A 22,678-nucleotide genomic window follows, 5' to 3' on the forward strand; every position below is an offset into this window, starting at 1 on the left:
ATTATAAAACAAACCATCATCTGTTTTTTAAACAAGTTAACTTCCAGAAAAGTTTGGAAACCAGAGGACAAATAGGTCTTAGGAGGGCTTACAATTTCTATTTTAAAATTCTACTGATGCACAGTTTTAATGTCTTTAATCCTATGGAGTACAAAAGCCCCCATTAGATGTTAATTTGGTGTGCAGGACAGTCAGATGAGGGCCAGAATATATGACATCTCAGCAACTTGGTTTTGAAAAAAATGCTAAGGTCTTCAATTCATAATATAATTTGATAACAAATTAGCATGAATAGATATAAGACAAACAGTGGTACTCTTAACAAATTAGGAAAGCAAAATTGTAAAAGGTTTAAAAAGACAAAATTAACTACCAGAAAGAAGAAAAAGAAGCAGTACTTTTTCTTGTTTTCCTTTTTATTTAATCAAAGACTGGTGAATAAACATAAATACAGCACAATGACTTCAGATCATTCTTTATACTGTGCACACACAGACCAATCAACAGTAATCTGAAAGAAATTTGCAGTCAGCAGTGAAATGCATTCAGCTTTTCTTTCCCTTGCAAAATAAAAAGAAAAAAACTAAAAAGAAAAAAAAACATAAATTTAGAATCTCAACAGCACATATTCTCCTGTGACAAATGATTCAGACATAAATAGTGGTGCAAAGAAACTATATGCTAACAACAAATGTATAACCTTTGTTAATGAGAAAACAAACAGAAGCAGCCATAATGATTAAGATACATTCAGTTACTGATAACTAGTTGTGCCCAGAAGGGCATTATCAAAAGGGAATCGTGCTGCAGAGAAAAGCTATATATACATACACAATGAGAAATAAACTGCAAGATCAACACATGCATGTTTAATACTGGAAAAATCACAGCCCTCCAAAATTTCTCCACATTTGTTATAAAAGCCCTCTGCACTCAACTAAAATTAAAATGATCTTAAAAGGATAATACTTCTTTTTCAGCCACAGAAACTGCAATGGAAATAAATGTTCAGAGTCATTTTCAAAACAAAAACAAAAATCTATTCTTCTGATGACATGCATGATTCAAAGGTCTATGCAAGATACGGTGCTCTACATTCCCAAGGACTAGGAAAAAAACCTCAAGTCAATTTTTAGTTTGCAGATGGTCAAAGGGTTTTGTATTCCAGCAGGAGCTCAAATCTTCTGGATCTTTTCACCAACAACTACTGGATTTTCTTTTCTGATTTTTTCAGCAGCATCAGCTTTGTAATTGTAAGAGCAATTGTGCACATCTGAGTAGCGGTGCACACCACAGTAAACATTTCCACACCGGCATTCAAACCCTGGAAGTGGAGGAACATGTGTACAGCATGGGTTAGACGGGAGGGCAAGACTAGTCTGTCCCACAGCTAATGCTAAGTAACACTGTCTTCAAGTCTAGGAGGAATCACTGCAACGTTCCAGAGCCACACTCTCAGCTCCCTAGCAGAGCTCCTCTTTCTTTTTCTTTCTCCTATCCTCAAATATGTTTGTACTTCTCTGAGTCGGTTTCACTGCTAAACTGAAAATGGGTCATTTTTCTTTTTACACTGAAAAAGTGTAATATGAAAACAAGTGCTACTGTCAGAACGCAACTGTGACACTTATTAAGGCCAGACTAGTGAGTCCTGAGGAGCTGCTGTTGGGTGATAATGTAACTCCTCCTCCTCTAACTTCTCAGGCGATGTGAACTTTGGGGAGACCAAGAAGGTGGACTCGGGGGTCAGGTTTCTGTGCATCAATGGCCTCATTATCAGAGGCAAATCACTAAGCTTCCCTGAGACTCACATGTGCACTTTTTATGGAATCATGAATTACTATATGGATCAAGTGACTGTCCAATATACAATAAACACCCAACAAAAGCTACTTAACTAGCCAAGCAGTGGTGGTGGCGCACACCTTTAATCCCAGCACTCAGAAGGCAGAGGCAGGTGGGTCTCTGAGTTTAAGGCTAGCCTGGTCTACAGAGCGAGTGTCAGAACATCCAGGGCTACACAGAGAAACCCTGTCTGGAAAAACCAAACGACAACAACAACAACAACAACAACAACAACAACAATAAACAAACAAAAAACTAAAAAGCTACTTTAGGGATAAGCTCTATGGGCTGAAACCCAAATACAGCCACAAACAAAGTGGCAGTCTTTTCCATCCAAATCAGAATTAGATTATTATGGATTTGGGGAAACGTAGCTCAGGAAAAATCAATATTTTAACCAATAATTGACAATCACTTTTTAAACCACATTTTAACTGTAAATACATATTCTGAATCTTTATGTAATAAAAAATTAAAGCAAACAATAGACAAATTAGATAAAAAGTTAAAGTCCTAGACCTGTGGTCAGGAAGCCCAAGACTCTATGAATATATCAAATATGCATTTGATATTAAATTTGTGTGTTTTAAATTAAATATATATGGGAGAAGTGGGACAGTTTAGGTTAACTTTAATCTCCTTCCTTAGTGACAATATATTCTGAAGTATGAAGTGATCCTAAGATATTATTTTCTTTTCCATTTTTATGAGGCAAGATCTGATGTAGTTTATGGCCTGTGATCCTTCTGTCCCCACTTCCCAAATGCTGGAATTACAGGCATGTGCTACCATACTCCCTTTTGAAGCACAATTTTCACTCAAAATCTTAACTGTTCTCTATCCATATTTCTAATTTTTATACAAGTATGTGTCATGATGCCTAAGTAAACAATCAGCAAAACTATTTGTAGCTGCATCACTCTCCAGAAGCCAAGTACAAAGCTTGCCGTGCTCTTAGCACACAGCTCCCTCGTCAGAGAAGAGACAGCACTTTTTCCTTTACAGGCTTCCACCCCCCTTGTTACCTGATTACAGAACTCCTGTCCCTGAATGCTCAGGGTAGTCTGACTGTACTTAACATACATTCTTTTCTAAATTCTTTTGAATAGTTTCCCTTTAACAATTTTGACAACTGACTTTAGCAGCACGCATGCACCAGTAAGGTCTTCTACATTGCACCAAGCTGGATTGCTTTTAGCTCACTGACCATGCATGGTCCATGATCAGCACCGTTTCACATAAAGCACTTTACAGCTTACCAAAGTCCCCCCCAAATACCTTCTCCTTGAAGGTAGGAGACATTTCTGCCCTTCACCATCATTTGCTTACACTGACCTTACTTATTAGCAAATACTCTCAAACCCAGTTGACATTTTTTTTTTTTTTTTTGGAGGGGGGTGGTCTTTGAGATAGGGTTTCACTGTAGCTTTGGAGCCTGTCCTGGAACTCACTCTGTAGACCAAGCTGGCCTCGAACTCACAGAGAGATCCTCCTGTCTCTTGCTAGGGTTAAAGGCATGTGCCACCACTGCTTGACCTACATAATTTTTTTAAATGCTGAAGAAAAAAAAAGAAACCCAGAAGCTGACCATGTATGTACACCAATGATCACAAAGGCAGTAAAAATCTTATTTGGCCAGTAACAGCAAGCTTATGTTTTCAAAACATGATCGTAACTTTAAACCGTCCAAGGAGGCCCTTACCAGTAAGTCCCACTTTCTTCCTGCACATGAAACAGCGATTCTTTTTTTGTTTTGGTTTTTCAAGAGACTTGCTTTGCTCTTCAGATGGCTGCTGCGTTGTATCTGATACTGAAGTTGAGAAAAACAAGAGGGTGGCAAATTTAACTATTCAGTAAGAATTGGTGTTTGGGCACTGGTTGACCCTCAACCCATACTATCCCATGGATTTGTAATTTAAAGACCAGCTAAGGAACAGACTTATAGGTCAGGAAAGCTATTCATAAATTTGTGTTATTATAAAACACGACCCTCCTTTCATTACACATAACATAATACACAGTGATTCTAAATGGTGGCTTACAAATTTTCTTTTCTAATCTAAAGTGGGCAAGAAGACAGAGAGACAGAGATAGACACTACCTATGAAAGTCTAAGTTAGAAAACAGCCGAAGAAGAAAATAGCCGTATGAAAGCATAACACTGTTCACTGTCTGGTCTACATGGACTTCTCAGAAAGCAGAAATTTCAATGTTCTCAGAACATGTCACATAAAACCACTTAAGCCAAGTGTTGTGGCACATGCCTATAATCCAGTACCCAGAGGATTGCTATTTACAGAGTAAAAGGCGAGAGAATGAGACTCTTTTTCAACCTTACCCCTACAAGATGCTAGGAAAAATAATCAGACACAAGGAAACTTTAAAATGACACAATTAAGACTGAAACCAACAAACAATGCATTTTCATACTAAAATCAAGAGCAGATGCATTGCAACTCAGAGTCAGTGTTACTAAACTCTGTTAATGTGTCCTTTCCTGTCACTTGTCGCCCTGGCCCTCCTGGGTGCCCCAGAGACAGCTGGAACCTTGCCTGGTACACATGACATCTAGCTAGGAAACAGTTAAGTAGCCTATCATGGTTCAAACTCCAACTTGCCCATTTTGTCACAATCAGGGACTTTCCCAGGAGTCTGGGCTCACTTCTACAAGCTACCCCAAGAGGCTTTCCCATTCCAACCAAGGGTGTTCTTCAGAGTCAAGATCCAATCAATAGCTTTCCCTCATCAACACTTTGTGGCTTTCCACCCTATTACCCAGGCTTCATGTGTTGTAGGTGAAAAGTAAATAGTTTAAAACATTCTGATGGTTCCCCACTATTCCCCAGGCTAATGTCCAGGGATCTTCACCATTCCTGCCACCCTCTCCCTGGCCATATTACATCACTCCTTAAGCTGACACGTGCTTGTGCCACACTGCAGTGCCTGACTTTGACACATCTCTCTCACACCTCTGTGTGCTCGTTAGAGGTCCTTGTTGTGCCTGATCTTTAGCAACTAACTCCATCTTGTCTTTCCTGTTTGTACTAATGGGGCCACCTGTACAGTCTCAGAGCAGGAACCCCTCCCTATCCTGTGCTCCTATGCAGGTACTTCCTAGGTGCCTAGAACTGTCCATTTAACCTGGCCTACGTGAATTCTTTGATGGCAGGAACCTGTCCCATCATCCCTGTTACCAGAGACTATCAGGATTCCTGTACCACTCAAGGAATAATCTTTGTGGACCTACATTAAGTCACTTACCCACTGTATCTACAGCCAGAGTAGAGCACCCCTTATAACCATCTACTTGCAGCAGACACTCACATACTTGTTTTAGTGGATCATAACTTATGTTAATTTATCTAGTATTTTAAAAAGCATGATTCAGACAAAACACCAAACATTATGAGTGAAATATGGTAATGAAAAATTCTGCAGGGCAACTTCTCTACCAGAAAAGTTAAAACCCAGGCCAGAGTAACTTCTACTAAAATACAGCCTTATTTCTTATGGCTTTTGAGACAGGGTCTTAGTCTGTAGCCCAGGCTGGCCTCAAACTCAGTCTTCCTGCCTCAAAACAAGTGCTGGGATTACAGGTATAAGTCACTGCACCTGGCCACATTGTATTTTTAAAAACAGATACACAAAGCTTTTTATTTCTAAAAAAAGTGCCCTTAGACATGTCTTTAACAATGTTCATAACATTGTTTGTCATAGCCAGAACCTGGAAACAACCTAAATACCCCTCAACTGAAGAACGGACAATGAAAATGTGGTACATTTACACAATAGAGTACTACACAGCAGAAAAAAATAACGACAGCTTGAAACTTGCAAATGGATGGAGCTAGAAAACATCATTTTGAGTGAGGTAACCCAGACCCAGAAAGACAATTATCACATGTACTCACTCATAAGTGGTTTTTAAACATAAAGCAAAGAAAAGCCAGCCTACAAATCACAATTCTTAAGAACCTAGATAACAATGAGGACCCTAAGAGAGACTTACATAGGTCTAATCTACATGGGAAATAGAAAAAGACAAGATCTCCTGAGTAAATTGGGAGCATGGGGACCATGGGAGAGGGTAGACGAGGAGGGGAGCAGAGAAAAATATATAGCTCAATAAAATCAATTTTTAAAAAAGTGCCCTTAGAATGTGAGATCATTATGGACAAGGGTGTCTTTTTTCTTTTCTCTAAAACAGAATTAGGTAAGGCTTGGGTGTATAAACGAACTCAAAAATAATTTAAACTGTAACCAGAAATGAGCCTATTTATTTTTTTAAATTTGTAAGCCATTACAGCTAACCTGTTCTCAAAAAATATAGTAGTCAAACAAATTAATACTTAAATGTCAGCAACACTATCCCCGATTTCTTTTTTAAACAGAATTGGTTTAACTACTGATAAATTTTGAGCAGTATCTGGAAATGGAGAAGCGTAAAATTTCACGTCCTTCCTTTGAACACAAGGAGTGTTACATAGTTCAAAGTGAAACTCGATTAGCCCTAAAGACCTAACACAAAATACTGATGGCAGATGCAACTTTGAAGTTAAAAAGACTGGTCAGCTGTCTGAAAAGGCCCATAAACCAGAGCTTGCATTTGGCTTGCTGAGTATCAGATATAGCAGAGAGATGATGGGAACATCTGCTCACCCCAAACTATCAGCACAGCCTCAGTTCACAAGCGATATGTGAGTATTCTGTGAAAGACTGATTCTAAGAAAATACTGTTTCCTTGGGTTATATATGTAAGATATGAAGACCACAGAATGCCCTATCCAATTCTGTTTATAAAAGAACTATTCAATCCCAACTAGAGCAATCTAGTAGCAAAGAAGCCAAAGAACCACAGTCTTACCGACTTCAAAGTTAAGAACAGTTTCTTTAAAACTAGACAGGTTTTCATACAGGGAAATGAGAGCTAGAAACACACCATATACTGTTAGTATTTATAAACTGGTGACTCTCTGTCATACCCACTGATCATACAGGTATGTGGTGAGGTCGATGGGACAGCATAAAGGCAGCAAAATCATTAAGAATATGCTGGCCAGCTGAACTGCTAACTGGAACCCTGACTAGACATGGTCTACTGGCCATTATTGTTAAGAGACTTCAGAAAGCACTGGACAGGTAAGAGTGGTTTAACTACCCACATGGAGGATCACATTCAAGAGGAACAAGGCCCTCTGCTCTGGGTCCTGCAAACAGAAAAAGAATACAAATGTAACAGTAAGTACACAACATGATTTAAACACTACCTATTGGGGCATATTCATAAACACAGTGAAAAACCAAACTAAACTTAAGATGACATGATAGGTAACCCCAAACTCTATCTCACTTTCTCTTGGTGGGGGATTCAATATCCCTCTCTCTCAATTTTTTCCTCAGAGTCTTGATAATTCCCAAGAACTAGACAAGGCATTTTTGGTGTGCAGCCTTTGCAGGGCCCAAGCACGTGAAACAAGCACTCTACCACAGACTTCCAGCCCAGTGAAGGACCAAAACTAAGGAACTTAATTGTTCTGTTTACTTCTGCTCTGAACCCAGTGCTAACACAGAACAAATGCTCTTTAGATACTCATGGTGGTTAAACCACCAACTAGGAAATTTTTCTTTTCAAAAGAGACCTCATTTTCTTTTTTTTTTTTTAAATTTATTTATTTATTATGTATACAACATTCCTTCCATGTATGCTTGCCAGAAGAAGGCACCAGATCTCATTATCGATGGCTGTGGGCCACCATGTGGTTGCTGGGAACTGAACTCAGGACCTCTGGAAGAGCAGTCAGTGCTCTTAACCTCTGAGCCATCTCTCCAGCCCCCATTTTCTTATATGGAGATTTAAATTAAATAAAATTTAGACTCTTCCCAGTTTTAAAATTCTATGTAAAACGAGAAAAAAAGTTAGCTTCCAAGAGAAAAATCAGACTAGCTCTGGTACTAGCATCCAAAAGAAACAAGGCCAATTTTTATTATTTTCTAGGACTCATATTCAGTAGAAACAGGCCTGCCTGACAAGATGGCTCAGCAGGTAAGGCTGTTTGCTGCCACACCTGACACCCTGAGTCCAATCCCCAGAAGCTACACGTGGTGGAAGGCAAGAACAACTCTAGTGAGTTCCAGCACCAAGGAAGGACATGCTTTTATTCTCTTCAGAATTAAGACTGAGGATATTAAGTCACCTGATAATTATCCTTAACTTTTTGAAAACACCAGATTGCTTTCCCAAGCATCTATACGATTCTGAATTTCCACAATGAGCAAGTGTTTCAGTTTACAGAGCAAACCAACACTTGTTATTACTAATGTTTGCAGCACCCTGCAGAGGCATCACATGACAATTCATCACGGGATGCTTTTCCAGTTCCCTGGTGACGACTGATGCAGAGCATCCTCACTTGCTGACTGTCAGTTTGTACATCTTCTCTGGGAAAGAAACTACTCAGACCCTTTGCCCATTTTTCTTTCTTTTAAAAACATCTTATTAATCCTTTGAGAACTTCCCACACTGCATTTAATTTTTTATTAGGCATATTTTATGTGAGAGTGTTCTGACTGAACATATGTATGGGCACCACATGCATATTTATGCCCTTGGAGCTAGAACTGGTTGCAAGACCCTACATATGGGCCCTGGGTTCTTTGCAAGATTAGCAAATGCTCTTGGCCACCTAGCACGGTTCTACCTATTTTCACTGAATTGTCATATTTCCCTCTTTCTTTCCTTATTTTTATAGCTACTACAGATTTAAACTAGAATCCCATGCATGCTGCCCAAGTGCCCTACCTCTGAACTATATGCTTCAACAGGAAATTTTTCTTTATGCATTATGAGATAGATGGTGTAAAACATTTTCTGTGCTGCTTTTCTATTCTCTTCATGAAAACAAAAGTCATCAATCTTTGGTTGCTATTGCTTTAGGTGTCTTATCCAAAGGCACAAAATTTACACTTGCTTTAAAAGTTATTACAGTTTCAGCTCTTATAATTGTGTAGGCTTTGGCTATGTTGTGGGTGAATTTTTACATCTTTTATGAAATAGGGATCCAATTCATTCTTTTGATTAGACTTTCATTTTCTGACTGGATAACCTTAGACCTTTAAGTTCAACTGCCCTTAAGCTTCTGGGTATTATTTCTGTGATGTGGGAGTCTTCTGTTTTGTGTTGATTTCATTGGTTAAATAAAGAAACTGCCTTAGCCCTTTAATAGGACAGAAAATTAGGTAGGCGGAGTAAACAGAACAGAATGCTGGGAGAAAGAAGCCGAGTCAAGCAGTTGCCATGATTCTCCCACTCCAGACAGCCGCAGGTTAAGATCTTTCCTGGTAAGCCACCTTGTGGTGTTACACAGATTATTAGAAATGGGTTAGATCAATATGTAAGAGCTAGCCAATAAGAGGCTGGAACTAATGGGCCAGGCAGTGTTTAAAAGAATACAGTTTCCGTGTAATTATTTCGGGTAAAGCTAGCCAGGTGGCGGGAAGCAGCTCAGCCGCTCCAAATACTACGTTTCTGGACTATCAATACTATCCCAATGATCTATGTGAGTATCCTTATGACGGCACTTCAGTTTGGATTACTATTACCTTCTAATAAAGTCTGAAACTGGGAACTATTAAGTCTTGTATTTTTTTTTCAAAACTGCCTTGGCTGTTTTTACCCATTCTTCAAAATCTGATAAAATTCCTGATTCATTTCTTTTTTCTTTTTTGGCGTTTCGAGACAGGGTTTCTCTGTACCTTTGGGGCCTGTCCTGGAACTTGCTCTGTAGACCAGGCTGGTCTCGAACTCAGAGATCTGCCTGTCTCTGCCTCCTAAGAGCTGGGATTAAAGGCCACCACCTTCCGACACGAGATCCCTGATTTCTACACTATGTAAGCTTTCCTAAATAATAGTCCCAAGTTAGCCCAAGAATTCCTCTACTATGAACTACTTGATTTAACAACTCTCCTAAGAATCCAAATTCTCTCTGCTTTGTCCTTGACAGCCCAGCCCTCCAAAAAGCTGATTCATTCTACACTGGAAAGCTTTACAGTCATCTTTTATTCTAAGTCTCTAACTCTCAAATCATTTGGGTAATATACAAAACAAGAATATCCTTCACTGCTTGTACAGCTCATTTTGCCTCTGCAGTCTGAATTATTTTAAATTTCCTGTAAGGTGGACTTGATTAAAAGATAATGAAAATACAGTGCAGAATGTTGTCAGTGGCACATGAAGATATGAAACCAGAAGTTTTACATCTAAACCCCATCTTCTTTTCAGTCTGCACCACCCAAGACCTAGAGGGCTGGGAGGGTAACCAAAGTTCAGCTCTATCTTCAACAGGGCAGTCAATCTAGTATAGTGGCATAGAATAACTGATGTGTATGTATTTTGTCTTTAAACTAGTTTTTGTGAACTGATAAGTATGATTTAGATTTTTAAGAAGAGTTTGAGATACAGCTATCTTTTTTAATTAAAAAGGGGAATGAAATAACCAATATAAAGCAATAGGCTAGCTTTTCATTTAACATGAGAAAAGTTCTTTAGAGCCATCATGCCAAAATAAAAGCATCACCTACTTGGTGGTACCATATTCTAATTATAAGAGGATACTTGCAGAGGAAATGCTATTCTGAAAGACCCAGTGACATTGGAATACACACGGATACCAGTCAGCTTGCCTAACCAATCGATCTGACCTACTAGGGGAACAAAGGAGGCTGGGCACACCAGACAGATGCATACAGTGAATCCCAGTCCATATGCACCACAGCTCCCATGTGTGCTGCAGGAGCCTTTTTGTTTTTATTCATTCAATAGATGAAGACATCATTTCTCTGATTTGGTCAGCAAGGAAATTATGTACAAAGTGTGTGTACATATAAGTAGATATATATACAAAGAAGCATATTACATTTGTTGACAAAAAGAAAAATACATTTTAAATTTAAAAATAAAAAAAATTTAAAGACAATTGTTCTGGATAAGGTCTGTAAAGTGCTTTGTTCTGCAAGCATGAGGACCTGCGTTTAGCCCCACAGAACCTATGCTTATAAAACAACAGGTGGGCCCAGTGATATGTGTCTGTAATCACTCCAGTCTCTTTACACAACGTAGTCAATTCTGGCCAGTAAGAGGATGTCTGAAAATAAGAAAAGCAGATGGCAACATAGGACAGACACCCTATGCTCTAGCCTCCACATGAAAACACACACACACACACACACACACACACACACACACACACACACACACACACGGCTGTTAAGAGACTTTAGGAGTTGAAGACTAATCCCTTCCTAAACTTAGGTAAAAGTGAAACAAATCTGACTTGTCAAAGAGTCTGTGTGCTGAAGTTATGAATGCTAAGTCTTTAGGGAACTTAATACTGACCCCTAAATGTCATTCAAAACATACTTGTAAAAAAGAAACTCTAACTTTCAAAATCGTTCCACAATCTCTCCTAATACGACACCTCAATCACTTTCTCAGTTAATACACTCAAGGTGGGCTGGAGGGAACTAATATGTTCTCCATATATAAGAATGAGATGAAGCACCTACAATAATTATTACTGCACTATTAATTCACCTACCAATAATCTTTATCTTTTGTCAAACTGTTCAGTTCTTACTGCATCTCTAATCTTATTTGTTGGTTCTGGTTCATTTTATCAGGACAGGGTCTTACTATGTAGCTCTGGCTGTTGTCCTGTTGTCCATGTAGACCGGGCTGGACTTGAACTCAGAAATATGCCTGCCCCTTCTGGGACTAAAGGCACGCACCATCACAGCCAGCTGCATCTTTAATCTTTCTGAATTCTTTTCACAGACAACAATCTAAAAGGTATTCTGTTCTAACTCCTGGGTAAGCAGCAGCCTTTCTCTTCCTTCTCTGCTAGCCTCCCTCTCAAAACCATTTGCTCCTTGGAACTCCCCTTTGGTGGTGTCTATGGCCTGAAACTTATCAGGGCCCAGATAAGTGCCCTTGTTTTCTGCTCCACTGCTGGCTCACCTTCCTGTTTTGCTTTCAAACTCTCACTTCAGCCGCCTACACCAGATCACCCAAACTTCAGGTTCAATCCCCATCACCTTTCTTCTACCTACCTACATCTTCCAAATAAGCTCTCTCAAATTCTAAATTTATCACTTCCTCATCACTCATTAACATTTCTGTAGCAGACTAGAGAGATGGCTCAATGTTTAAGAGCACATACTGCTCTTGCAGGGAACCCAAGTTCAATTTCAGGGTCCACAATGAGCAGCTCACAATTACCTGCAACCTCAGCTCCATCAGATGCTTCTAGCATCTGCCCTCACATGCACATGATCACACACACAATTAAAAATAAAAATAAATATTTAAAACCCTTTCTGTAACCAGTATCTTCCTCAGCTTCCCTGCCTAGGTAATCACATCACTGTCACTCTTATAAAGCTAAGCTTTGATACCACCTATTTTAGTTTATGTTACTAGTGGGTAACTTAACATTTTTTATTTTATGCATTTAAAATAACCCACACATCCCTACTTTTCCTTAAACTTTTCTATTTACAAAAAAATTGTACATTATACTTTATGAATTTATAATGCTATGTGGGGGTAGGTTAAAATATTCATGTTGGTCACACAGCAAAATTCACTTCCTGTAGCAAAATCTGCAAATAGGTAAATCTGCTTAAGAAATGACTGGGCAAGAAATAAATCAAGGATAACTATCTATATTTTTTAATATAAAATTCAACAAACTTCAAATGAATAGCATGTCACCAGGCTACCCATGCCATACAGGATGCAAACAGAGGTCAGTGTGCTCTCTCCTTAAACCCTGCCATGGTGTCACACATCCCTGAACTTGTCTTTGCACAGTACACTCCCTTAATGGAGCCAGGGGGACAGGGCATGGGGTGCCACACTAGGATTGCAAGCAGCTGGACATGTCTGCTGCACTGCAGGTCACATGGGGAGAGGAGTGCCTGGCCACCCAGAAGAAAGGCCTCAGATAAGCAGTCAAAACCAGAGACAGCCAGCTTCCCGCAAGCCAGTAATCCCAGTGCTTGGAGAACAAAGGCTTTTTTTTTTTTTTTTTTATATACTTAACTGGAGAAAACAACAGAACATAATAGTTTAATGCCTTTACTGGTCATTCTAATTCTATTTTCAAACAGATGAGTCTTCTCTTTATGCTGATCTCATTATTTAAATGGGAAGTGGATCCCAACATTCTAGTCAATTAAATATCTGAGACTATGAAATATTCTTCTCAAAACTATCAAAGCATGTACTCATAAGCAGGTACTTTTCTAATACCCATGTCTATGCTAACCTCTGGCCTCGAGAACTCAGGTGTTAATAAACAACAAACATATGCTCTATCATATGCAAACCTTGCAGGTCTTCTGTCTCGGATACTGCTTTGTCCACAGATGTACTGTCCACTTGGGAAGGTGCTACAGATTCTGATAAAAGTGACTGATTTGATACAGGGCTAGAAAAGCAAGAGATATTTTTATTTTTTTAACATAAAATTTTAAAAATTATTTTTCTTCTTTGATTCTGAAATAGGGACTTATTCTGTTTCCCAGGATGGTTTAAAACCCCTGGGCTCAAGAGAACCTCCTGCTTCCTTCAGTTGAGTTTCACTGTTCCCAGCAATAGTTCAATTTGAAAAAGTCACCTTCCAAACATCCATAATAACTGAAGGGATGTAGTAAGTGCCACTTACTATAGAACACAGAGACACTTGTAACCTAACATAATCATGGGGGCTTGGAACCACAGGCTAATTTGGGTCTAAAGTTCATGCTTTGGAAACCAAAGCAACAGCGTGTGTGTGTATATATCTCACAGGAACACTAAATGAAAACTAGAAAGATGCAGTCTTGCTTCAGAAATTCTAAAACTGAGTTAAACAAAGTGGTGAGTGTCTACTTTGGATTTTTAAAAAGGAACCACAGTGAAAAAGTAACAGCCTGATTTGTAAGAGAACAGACAAGTCTTTCCGGTCCTCCCCCTTCTTTCTCGTCTAGAAGGGCCTCAAATTGGCAGTGTAGTTGAGCCTGGCCTTGATCCTTTTGCCTCCATTTCTTAAGCCTGAGATTACAGGCATGCACCAGGATGTTCAGAGGCTAAAACACGTACTTCTGTATGCATTCCTCTATCTCTGACTTCAGAGCTAAAAACAAAGTGTGTGTGTGTGTGTGTGTGTGTGTGTGTGTGTGTATAAAACACTGAGTATTACCTCATGATAAAAACAAAAAGGAACAGAGACAAGGTTCTTCTGATTCAAGGCACTAATACGTGCAGACCATGGACTGCAATGTGAAGAACTAACCCCGACACTGGGCTAGATTAAAGGGACTGCAGCACCAGGTCAGGATGCAGTTGAAGAATAAAGAGAAAGATGTTTCAAAGGGGGATTAAAGACTTGGAAGATCTCTCCCTTGACATAAAAACAGCAAAAAGCATCTTCTAACTAGTGAGATACAGTTTTAGATCAATAGACCCTGCAGTGGCTTTAAAGTGCTCCTTAACGAAGTGATCAGGAACAAAAGACCAATACTCTAGTTTTCATCAGTCTTCGAGTTACCTTTCAGACAGTATAACCTTACCCTGGTTGCAGAGATGAAGATGTAGACTCTAGTGCTGACTGAGCGTCTGGGACACTGCCGTCTGTGCACTGTACTGGTAACGATTCAGACAGACTGCTGACAGAAGCTGCTGCAACACAACCACACTGCACATTAGTAATTCGAACAGCCCAAGACCTGATCCAAAAGCAACATGCAAGATCAACTGCCCACAAAACATAGTATACACATTTTCCTTCTTTAATTTACAACTTTGTAATAATTTGCTGATGGGGAGAAAACTTGGGAGGAGTGTACTAGTGGTTAAACTTAGGGCCTTGTGCTCTACCACTGAGCAATACCTGTAGCCCCCACCTCTTTTTAAATGTGATTCAGTGACAGGAGTGTAGCACTGCACACATGAAGAACGTGAAAGGGGGTATTGCACATATCCCATGTGCTTGTCATCAACACTGCTGGGCTTTAGCTGGATCACTTACCAGGAGGGCTTATTCTACCACTGCTACTGTTCTGTCTTTGAAGATGTTCTTTATAGCATACTGAACACATGCCATTTGTACGAGGGTTGCCATAAAATCCGCAGCCAGTGGAGCAAAGCATAGGTGTTTGGCTGTGATTAGTTTCTTGAGCCATGTTCTTCTGTGCACCTGAAAATTTGCAAAGAATAAGAACTCAATACACGACTTCAGTCTTATATCATCCAAATATCTTTTTATAATGAAAGGAAAACCACATATGTGCCCTTTCCCTAAGTATTCTATGGTTGTTCCTAAAAACGACAAAAGTAAAGAGCAAAGGATACTTGGTAACTTCTACTTCAAGCTACCCTATATAAGTAAGTCTGTGCTGGCTCAGAAACAATAAAACTTCTCTAGAGCAAGGGGCCTCTTTCCGAAGAGACTGCACCAGTCAAAGATTAACTTCATTTTGGACTCCTACAATAACCAGCAATCACTGAGTTTTGCTGTAAGTTATACTATTTAATTTCTAGCTATATTTAAATTTTGTTCCAAGTCCACATTAACTTGTGACTCATTCTGTTTAAAAATTACAGCTGAATGTAATATTCATTCTGGTAACAGTATATAGAACTGGGCAGAGTGCTGGTGAAATGAGAAATGAATTCAATCATTTTGAAAGGCAATTTAGCAATTCACCTCAAGAGCCCTGCTAAATTGCTCTCTGAATCAGTCACTGTTTTTCCTTAAGGGTCATCTAACGTATAATTCAAAACAGAACAACAAATGCAGATATGCTTCGCGGGCTATCATGATGTTCATAAACTGACAACACCTCAAATGCCTAACATTAGAATAAAGGACTAATGACAAAAAATATTAATGATGAAAAATTCCAGAACCAGTAACATTATAAATGACTTTCTCAGAGAAAAAAATGTTGCTAATGAAAATGTACAGCGAACTTTATATATAATTTGCTGCTGACCGCTGCTAAAGGAGCAGCTATGAACTATAAAAGAGCAATAGAAAACATATTCAAGAATAGCAATGCTAATTTTTTTCTGATATGTTCCTTTTTGTATTAGACTTTTTTTTTTTCAAATGAAGATACCACTTGCCTAATTAGGGAAAACTTTTTTACTTTTTAAAGTATTGGTAATTTTCAAGAGTCAAATTAAAATCTAATAGGACAGAAACATTAATTCCAGCAGCTGAAACTCAGAACCGTTGGGAAGCACATGGAGTTGACCGTCAACCCAGAAAGACAGGAGGACTTCACATGCTACCTTTCCCAGGAAGCACCTGGCTATCTGGCACAATCAACCCTTTGGAGCAAACACTGTAACAGGCTATTAAAAAGAACCCCTTACTACAGGCACATCCTTGTGCATTACATACCAAGAATAATAAGACACACAAAACAGAAAACACTTTGTCACTGAAACTGCCTTAATTTGGTAAACACCTAAGGAAAGCATTCACTGTTCACAGGAACCAGAGTTTGCTCTATCTCAGTATTTTGTAGATTGTTGACAGAGAAGATGTACCAAATTTAAGAACCAAGAACCCTTTATCTGGACTATAAAAGGAAGCTGCAGTCCTAGCATCTACCATTAAAAGTATTGTCCTAGCCCGCATGCTGGAGTACTCCTTTAGTCCAGCACTTAGAGACAGAAGCAGGCACATTTCTATGTGATCCAGTCCAGCCTGGTCTAAAAAGCAAGTTCTAGGCCAGCCAGTGTTACACAGTGAGACCCTGTCTCAAAATAAACAAATGAATAAAGAAAAAAATGTTCTAGTTCTGTGTGGTAATGCATACCTGTAATTACAGTTGAATCAAGACAATCCCTAGTCACCAATCTGAACTACATGGAGTTTCAGGCCAGCCTGGGCTACCTATACCTAGAGTGGCCATGCCTAAAAACAGGAAATCACAAACAACAGGACTATGTCTCAGGCTGTTGATAGTATTTAGACCTTTAGCTAGACAAATTCTTTCGGGATCTCATCCTTGCCAGAATGCATGTGTGAAGCACAAACTGCATCAGTCATCTCTCTCCCGTAGATTCACATGTCAACTAAAAGACAATTCGAATGGCAAGATGTTCCAGAGGGATGCTAATCTATTGCGTTTTCATTTGTGTTTGTTACTGTGTGTGTGCAGGTGTGCTGAGGCCAGAGGTTAAAACTAAAACTGGAAGACTTCCTTGGTCACTTTCTACCTTGTGTTTAAAAACATATGTCTCACTGAATCTGGAGTTCACCAATACAGCTAGGCTGTCTGTCTGGCCGGTGCTAGGGATCCTTTGGTCTGCACTTTCACAGCACTGGAATTACAAAAGTATGCTGCAGTGCTTGGCTTTTTATGTGACTATGGGGGATTTGAACTCAGACCCTTAGGCTTGTGTATCAAACACTTTATCCACTGAACCATCTCCCTAGCCCTGTACTCTTTTTTCATGTTTGTCTAGTTTTCTTATCAGGATGACTACTCATCATTATAACGGAGCTGGGATTCATCCAGGTAGCCTGGCTATACCGAGTCCAGGTTTTAAGCTGGCAGTTTTAAAAGTATGGTGCGTGAGACCCTATGGAGGTCAGTATCTATCACCTGAAGATCAGCATTAACCAGTTATCTGCCCTAAAACAAACATCCTGCCAATGATCCTTAACAGTGCAAAAGTAGCGATGTATTAAACATCCAAAGCCTTTCAATGAGCCAAACAGGTGGTGGAATAAACCATACTAGCAGACATCATCAAGCTACACCCAGAGCAAAAAGCAATTTATTCATTAAATTTTGCCTAGGCACTCATATCTTATTTTCTTTGAGACTGAGTTTTCTGAGGCCACAGGCATGTGCCACTACATAATTTTAATATTTTGTGTGATCAACTGAGGAGGTCACCTATGAAGCATTTCTACATTCTGGAGAAATATAAAAGAAAAAATGGTTGTGCAACTATTTCAATTGTGAAGCGACTGAATTATCCTTTTAATGAACAATTTTATTTTAAAGAACGACTGGTGAACTGGTTATTCAGATATGATTATATGGCAGACATTTTCTAAAAATAAAATAAATGCACCTGCTACACCAAAACAACCAAACAAAAGTAGTCTCTGCCAAGGACAACATTCATGCGTTCAGACAGAAAAGGGCTTAACAAATCTCTAATATTTTGAGTATTTTAGTAAAATTATTGGCACTATTAATAAAATGATTAAATGATACTGAACCGATCTTTAAAAAGCTCTGTAAATCAGTGAATCAAGTACCCAATGTATGACAGTACAAAAGATCCATTCAAACTGAAAGACAGGCCAACAGAAGACAAAGAAGTTTTATATATCAGGGTCTTAGCCGCAACCATCCCTGAAGAAACTTGGGGATACTATTAAAGGACATCACCTTTTATCATCTAGAAAGGTTTAAGACAGTCTTTTCTCAACCACAGAGCCCAGATTTTCTTTACAGACCTGTATTATGTTAAATCCTCAGTCAATTATGAGAATCTTGTTTTATTAAGCCTCCTATTACTAAAAAAAAAAAAGTGTATAAAGGAGTAGATGCAATTTTCCATTAAAATATTTTAAATGAATTAGTATTAAATTTTCTCCTCAGTTTTACTTGTCATATGAAAAATAGCACAACACATAATATTCATTAGAAAAGCTTTTCATGGTACTCATCAGTTTGAGAAAGCCTAAGATTCTGGACCTAACACTGAGAATCCACTGCTGCAGCATGCACATTTCTCAACACAGGCCACAGCACTTCAAGAGGGCTGACATGGATTCTTTTGGGAAGAGGAACAAAGCTGACTTACTCTTCTGTGTACAAACAGACACACAGCATTACCTCTGGATGTAAACTTTTATCAGTGGAGACTATGTGGGACACCTAACAAGGCCTGAGGATAGGTAAGGGAGCAAAGACAACTTAGAAACAATCAGGTTCAAATGTTACTATGCCATATTTCTAAGCAACAGGTTAAAAAAAGATAAAACGAAAGGAGCTTCCCCCACAATAGATAAGCATTTCAGTGTGACTGAAAAATCACAAAAACCCCAAAGAGAGAAGGACGTACTTCTACGAACACTCAGGTAAACAGACACAGACAAAAAGAGAGAGGGATGGGATGCATTGCTATGAACACTCAGGTAAACAGACAGACAAAAGCATGACCATCAAGCTTTCCTACCACAACATTTAACTTCAAGACAAACATTAAAATTCTGTACCATCTAATTCTAGCTATTTCCTAAGCCAAACTATACCCTGCACAATAGCAAACTGACAATAATTTTTCAGAATTCAAAAGATACAAGGTATTACACAGGTATATAAAAACCTTCCATCTTATTCATTTTCAAAACATTGAAAAAGTAACTTTTGTAAAGATTCAAAATTATCAAAAAAAAAAAGAAGTCACAAAAGTTAACAATTTATTTGAAGGCAATGGCACAGCAAGAGTACCATGGGAAAACCACAGTCTGTCCTCACACCACACTGTGCTTTTTCTGGTGAGTTTGCAAGGCATCAATCTAGCACTGAAACGAGCAGGGAGCAAAACAGGTAGGGGGAAAGAAGAGGGCAGATAGATTCTTTCTGTTGCACTGTGGGACTCCACAGCTGAAAATCCAGGAGGTGAAAATGCCAGGCATAAGCTCGAGCTAAAACAGCCCATCAAAGTGTTGAAGCAGTTCTTCAGAGTCAAACACAGCCCATCACTCCTTCTGCTCTCTAATGCTTCAGTCATTTGGAATTTACTGTAGGACTATTGTTTTATCCTTACGCCATTTATCTTTAAACAACTCTCCAAGACGGTGCTATGAGACCCCCAGTTTAAAAATGAGGAAAATAATACTCAAAAACTCAGTAACTAGTCCAAAGTCACATATCTGGTAAACAGACAGATCAGTCTTTTTATGTAAAAAAAAAAAAAAAAAAGAATGGCAATCTATAGTATCTAAAAATAAATCTAATTTTGAAATATTCATGAATTTTTAATTATCTGCATTTAACCCCCAGTTTAAAAATGAGGAAAATAATACTCAAAAACTCAGTAACTAGTCCAAAGTCACATATCTGGTAAACAGACAGATCAGTCTTTTTATGTAAAAAAAAAAAAAAAAAAAGAATGGCAATCTATAGTATCTAAAAATAAATCTAATTTTGAAATATTCATGAATTTTTAATTATCTGCATTTAAAGACTAGCTTAAATTTAAGCAATGGTTCAGGCTTAAGATAATATGCAATTTTAACTAGCTGTAAACAACTATACTTAAAAAGTTAATTTTTTCTTTATGTATTTTCCCTAACAAAGTCCTTATCTGTATAAAAATTCAAAATTATATCATCTGAGAATGCCAAAAAAATTCATTACTATTAAAATGCCTATAAAAATCAGCGATGAATGAAGACAAAGATGTAATTATAAGGGCATGCCTTTATTTCATTTCTTATAGTCAAATCACCAACCAGTTCTAGTGATTTCACCTGGGAATCTCTCATGTTACTTTACTTTCCATCCGAATGGTGATTCTCTTCTTTTTAGGCATCTCATGGGCACAATAGTGGCACTATTTTTAATATTTATGTTTTACTACCCTACTTTCAGTCCATTGACTTTAGTGTTCTTTGAACACTTAGTCTGAGTTACTATATAGTGACTGTCCTTGAAGAATACTCAACCAAGCATTCATGTTCCACATAATGTACCTAGCTCAGTCTACTTTCCATGCAAAGTATACCGTGTCAAATGAGAACAGCCTTGGAGTCAGTCAGCAACAATGCAGTTCCTAACTTTGCCATTTTCGTGTTTGGAAGAGCCTGAATAAGTCAGTAATCTACCCTAGTGTTGATGCTCTAGAATACACACAGTGCCTATGCAAGAGATTAAATCATGCACATAGCCCACCACACAGCTAAAGCTCCATCTTCTCCAACTCTACCAGTCCCTTGCTATATGTAGACTGCTCACTGAGAGCTCTTGCTGCTCCTTCCCTGTAGATGCTGTCTGCTATGCCCCAACAGTCCTATCTATTTCAAGAAGTCAGTCTTTCTTGAATTCTTCAGAAAGCTGCATATGGCACTCTTTATGACGCTTCAATCTTACCATAGGGCAATCTAATAACTCACTTTCTGTCTGTACAAAGAGCCTTCAAATCCCTTTTGTGCCCACATGAACCCTACATAGTATTTGCTGACTAACCACATCTCATTATTGTTGAAAGTAATACGGAAATGTGATTTAGAACAGAGCAGTTAAAAGATGCATACACCTACCCCATTGTTTTCCTGCCTTGACCTAAAGGAAACTAGATAGAAAATTTACAGAGTCACTCAGAGAGCTGTAAAATACCAACTCTTATTCAACCATGTTTGGTTGGCCAGCACATATTAAAATTACCTAGTTGTTAGTCTTCAGAACTTGGGGAATGTTACATAGAAGTTTCAGACTTCCAAGAAAAATAGGAAGACCTCATACAAAGTGAGCTCATGTTCTCAACACTGAAGCTCAGCTAGGCAGGCCTGAACTCTAGAATGCCCTCTGTGCCTGCCCACTTGGTCCAGTCTTCTTGTTATTTTTCAGATTTAAAATATAGTTTTTATTAATTCTTTGAGAATTTTGTACAGAGTGTTTTGACCATGTTCACCCTCCTTCCCCCAACTCTTCTTAAGTCCACCCCACTTAACTTTGTGTCACTCCCCCAACCCTATTAAGGCCAATTTGTGCTGGCCAATATTCTTGGATGTGTGGCCATCCACTGAAGCATGGTCAACTTCTCAGAGGCTATATACTCTTTGGGCCCTTCATCTCCTAGCAGTAATAAAAAATACACACACACACGTGTGCCTAAATATAAGTACGTGTACTTCATGTATGCCTGGGGCTGGCAAAGGCCAAAATAAGACATCGGATTCCCTGGAACTGGGATTACAGATGACTATGGGTGCTAGGAACCAAATCTGAGGTTTTGGAACCACTGAGTCATCTCCCCAGCCCCTGACCAGAGTTTAGGACCTTACTAGTAATTTCCAAAGGAGTTGAGTAGTGTGCACACACATAATGTAGCAAGCAATTAAACTGTTAATCATTGCTATAGTACAAACTCCTTAATGACCCTCCACTCTTTTTCTGATTTTTTTTTTAATTTTTTTATTTTTTTGAGAGAGTTTCACTTTGTACCTCTGGCTGGCCTGGAACTCACTACATAGAGGAGGCTGGCCTCAAGTTCAGAGAGATCATTTCCTTCTACCTTTGAGTCCTGGGACTGGCCAGCTACCTTTCATTAGTCACCAGAAAGCTTAGCACCCAGACATGGCTAGTTCTCTATTACTGTATAAAAGAAAATGGAATCTCAGAAGACAGCAAAGAATAAAGGTAAGCCTACTATAATTTTTAATACACGAACCAAAGATCAACTAATGGCCAATCTGACACAAAGTAATTTCTCAGAGTTCTGAACATCAGGATCTTTTTTTTTAAAGATTTATTTATTTGTTTGTGTGTTTATTTATTGTGTATACAACATTCTGCCTCCATGTATGCCCACACGCTAGAAGAGGGCGCCAGATCTCATTACAGATGGTGTGAGCCATCATGTGGTTTCTGGGAATTGAACTCACGACCTCTGGAAGAGTAGTCAGTGCTCTTAACCACTGAGGCACCTCTCCAACCCAAACATCAGGATCTTTAATTCCATGAGTGAAGATCTCTCTCTCTCTCCTCTCTCTCTCTCTCTCTCTCTCTCTCTCTCTCTCTCTCTCTCTCTCTC

At 38.8% G+C, this 22,678-nt stretch overlaps 1 protein-coding gene across 5 annotated transcripts in view; it reads right to left on the reverse strand.

The window, feature by feature from the left end:
• Nucleotides 1-398: 398 nt before the first annotated feature.
• Nucleotides 399-22,678, reverse strand: part of Zfand6 (zinc finger AN1-type containing 6) — a 54,340-nt gene continuing 32,060 nt past the window's right edge. For 3 of the 5 annotated variants that reach the window (XM_005357695.3, XM_005357696.3, XM_005357694.2), the window contains 6 exons: nt 14,910-15,077; nt 14,452-14,560; nt 13,228-13,328; nt 7,005-7,049; nt 3,545-3,652; nt 399-1,324 (listed from right to left, as the gene is read on the reverse strand). In XM_005357695.3, the coding sequence (XP_005357752.1) occupies nt 1,176-1,324; nt 3,545-3,652; nt 7,005-7,049; nt 13,228-13,328; nt 14,452-14,560; nt 14,910-15,063 (666 nt within the window). In that variant the 5' untranslated portion in view covers nt 15,064-15,077 and the 3' untranslated portion in view covers nt 399-1,175. The remainder of the gene's footprint in view (nt 1,325-3,544; nt 3,653-7,004; nt 7,050-13,227; nt 13,329-14,451; nt 14,561-14,909; nt 15,078-22,678) is intronic. The other 2 variants (XM_013350193.1, XM_026784327.1) reach the window with 2 other exon arrangements.

This window comes from Microtus ochrogaster, chromosome 22 (genome assembly GCF_000317375.1).
Source record: "Microtus ochrogaster isolate Prairie Vole_2 chromosome 22, MicOch1.0, whole genome shotgun sequence".
Classification (NCBI taxonomy): domain Eukaryota; kingdom Metazoa; phylum Chordata; class Mammalia; order Rodentia; family Cricetidae; genus Microtus; species Microtus ochrogaster.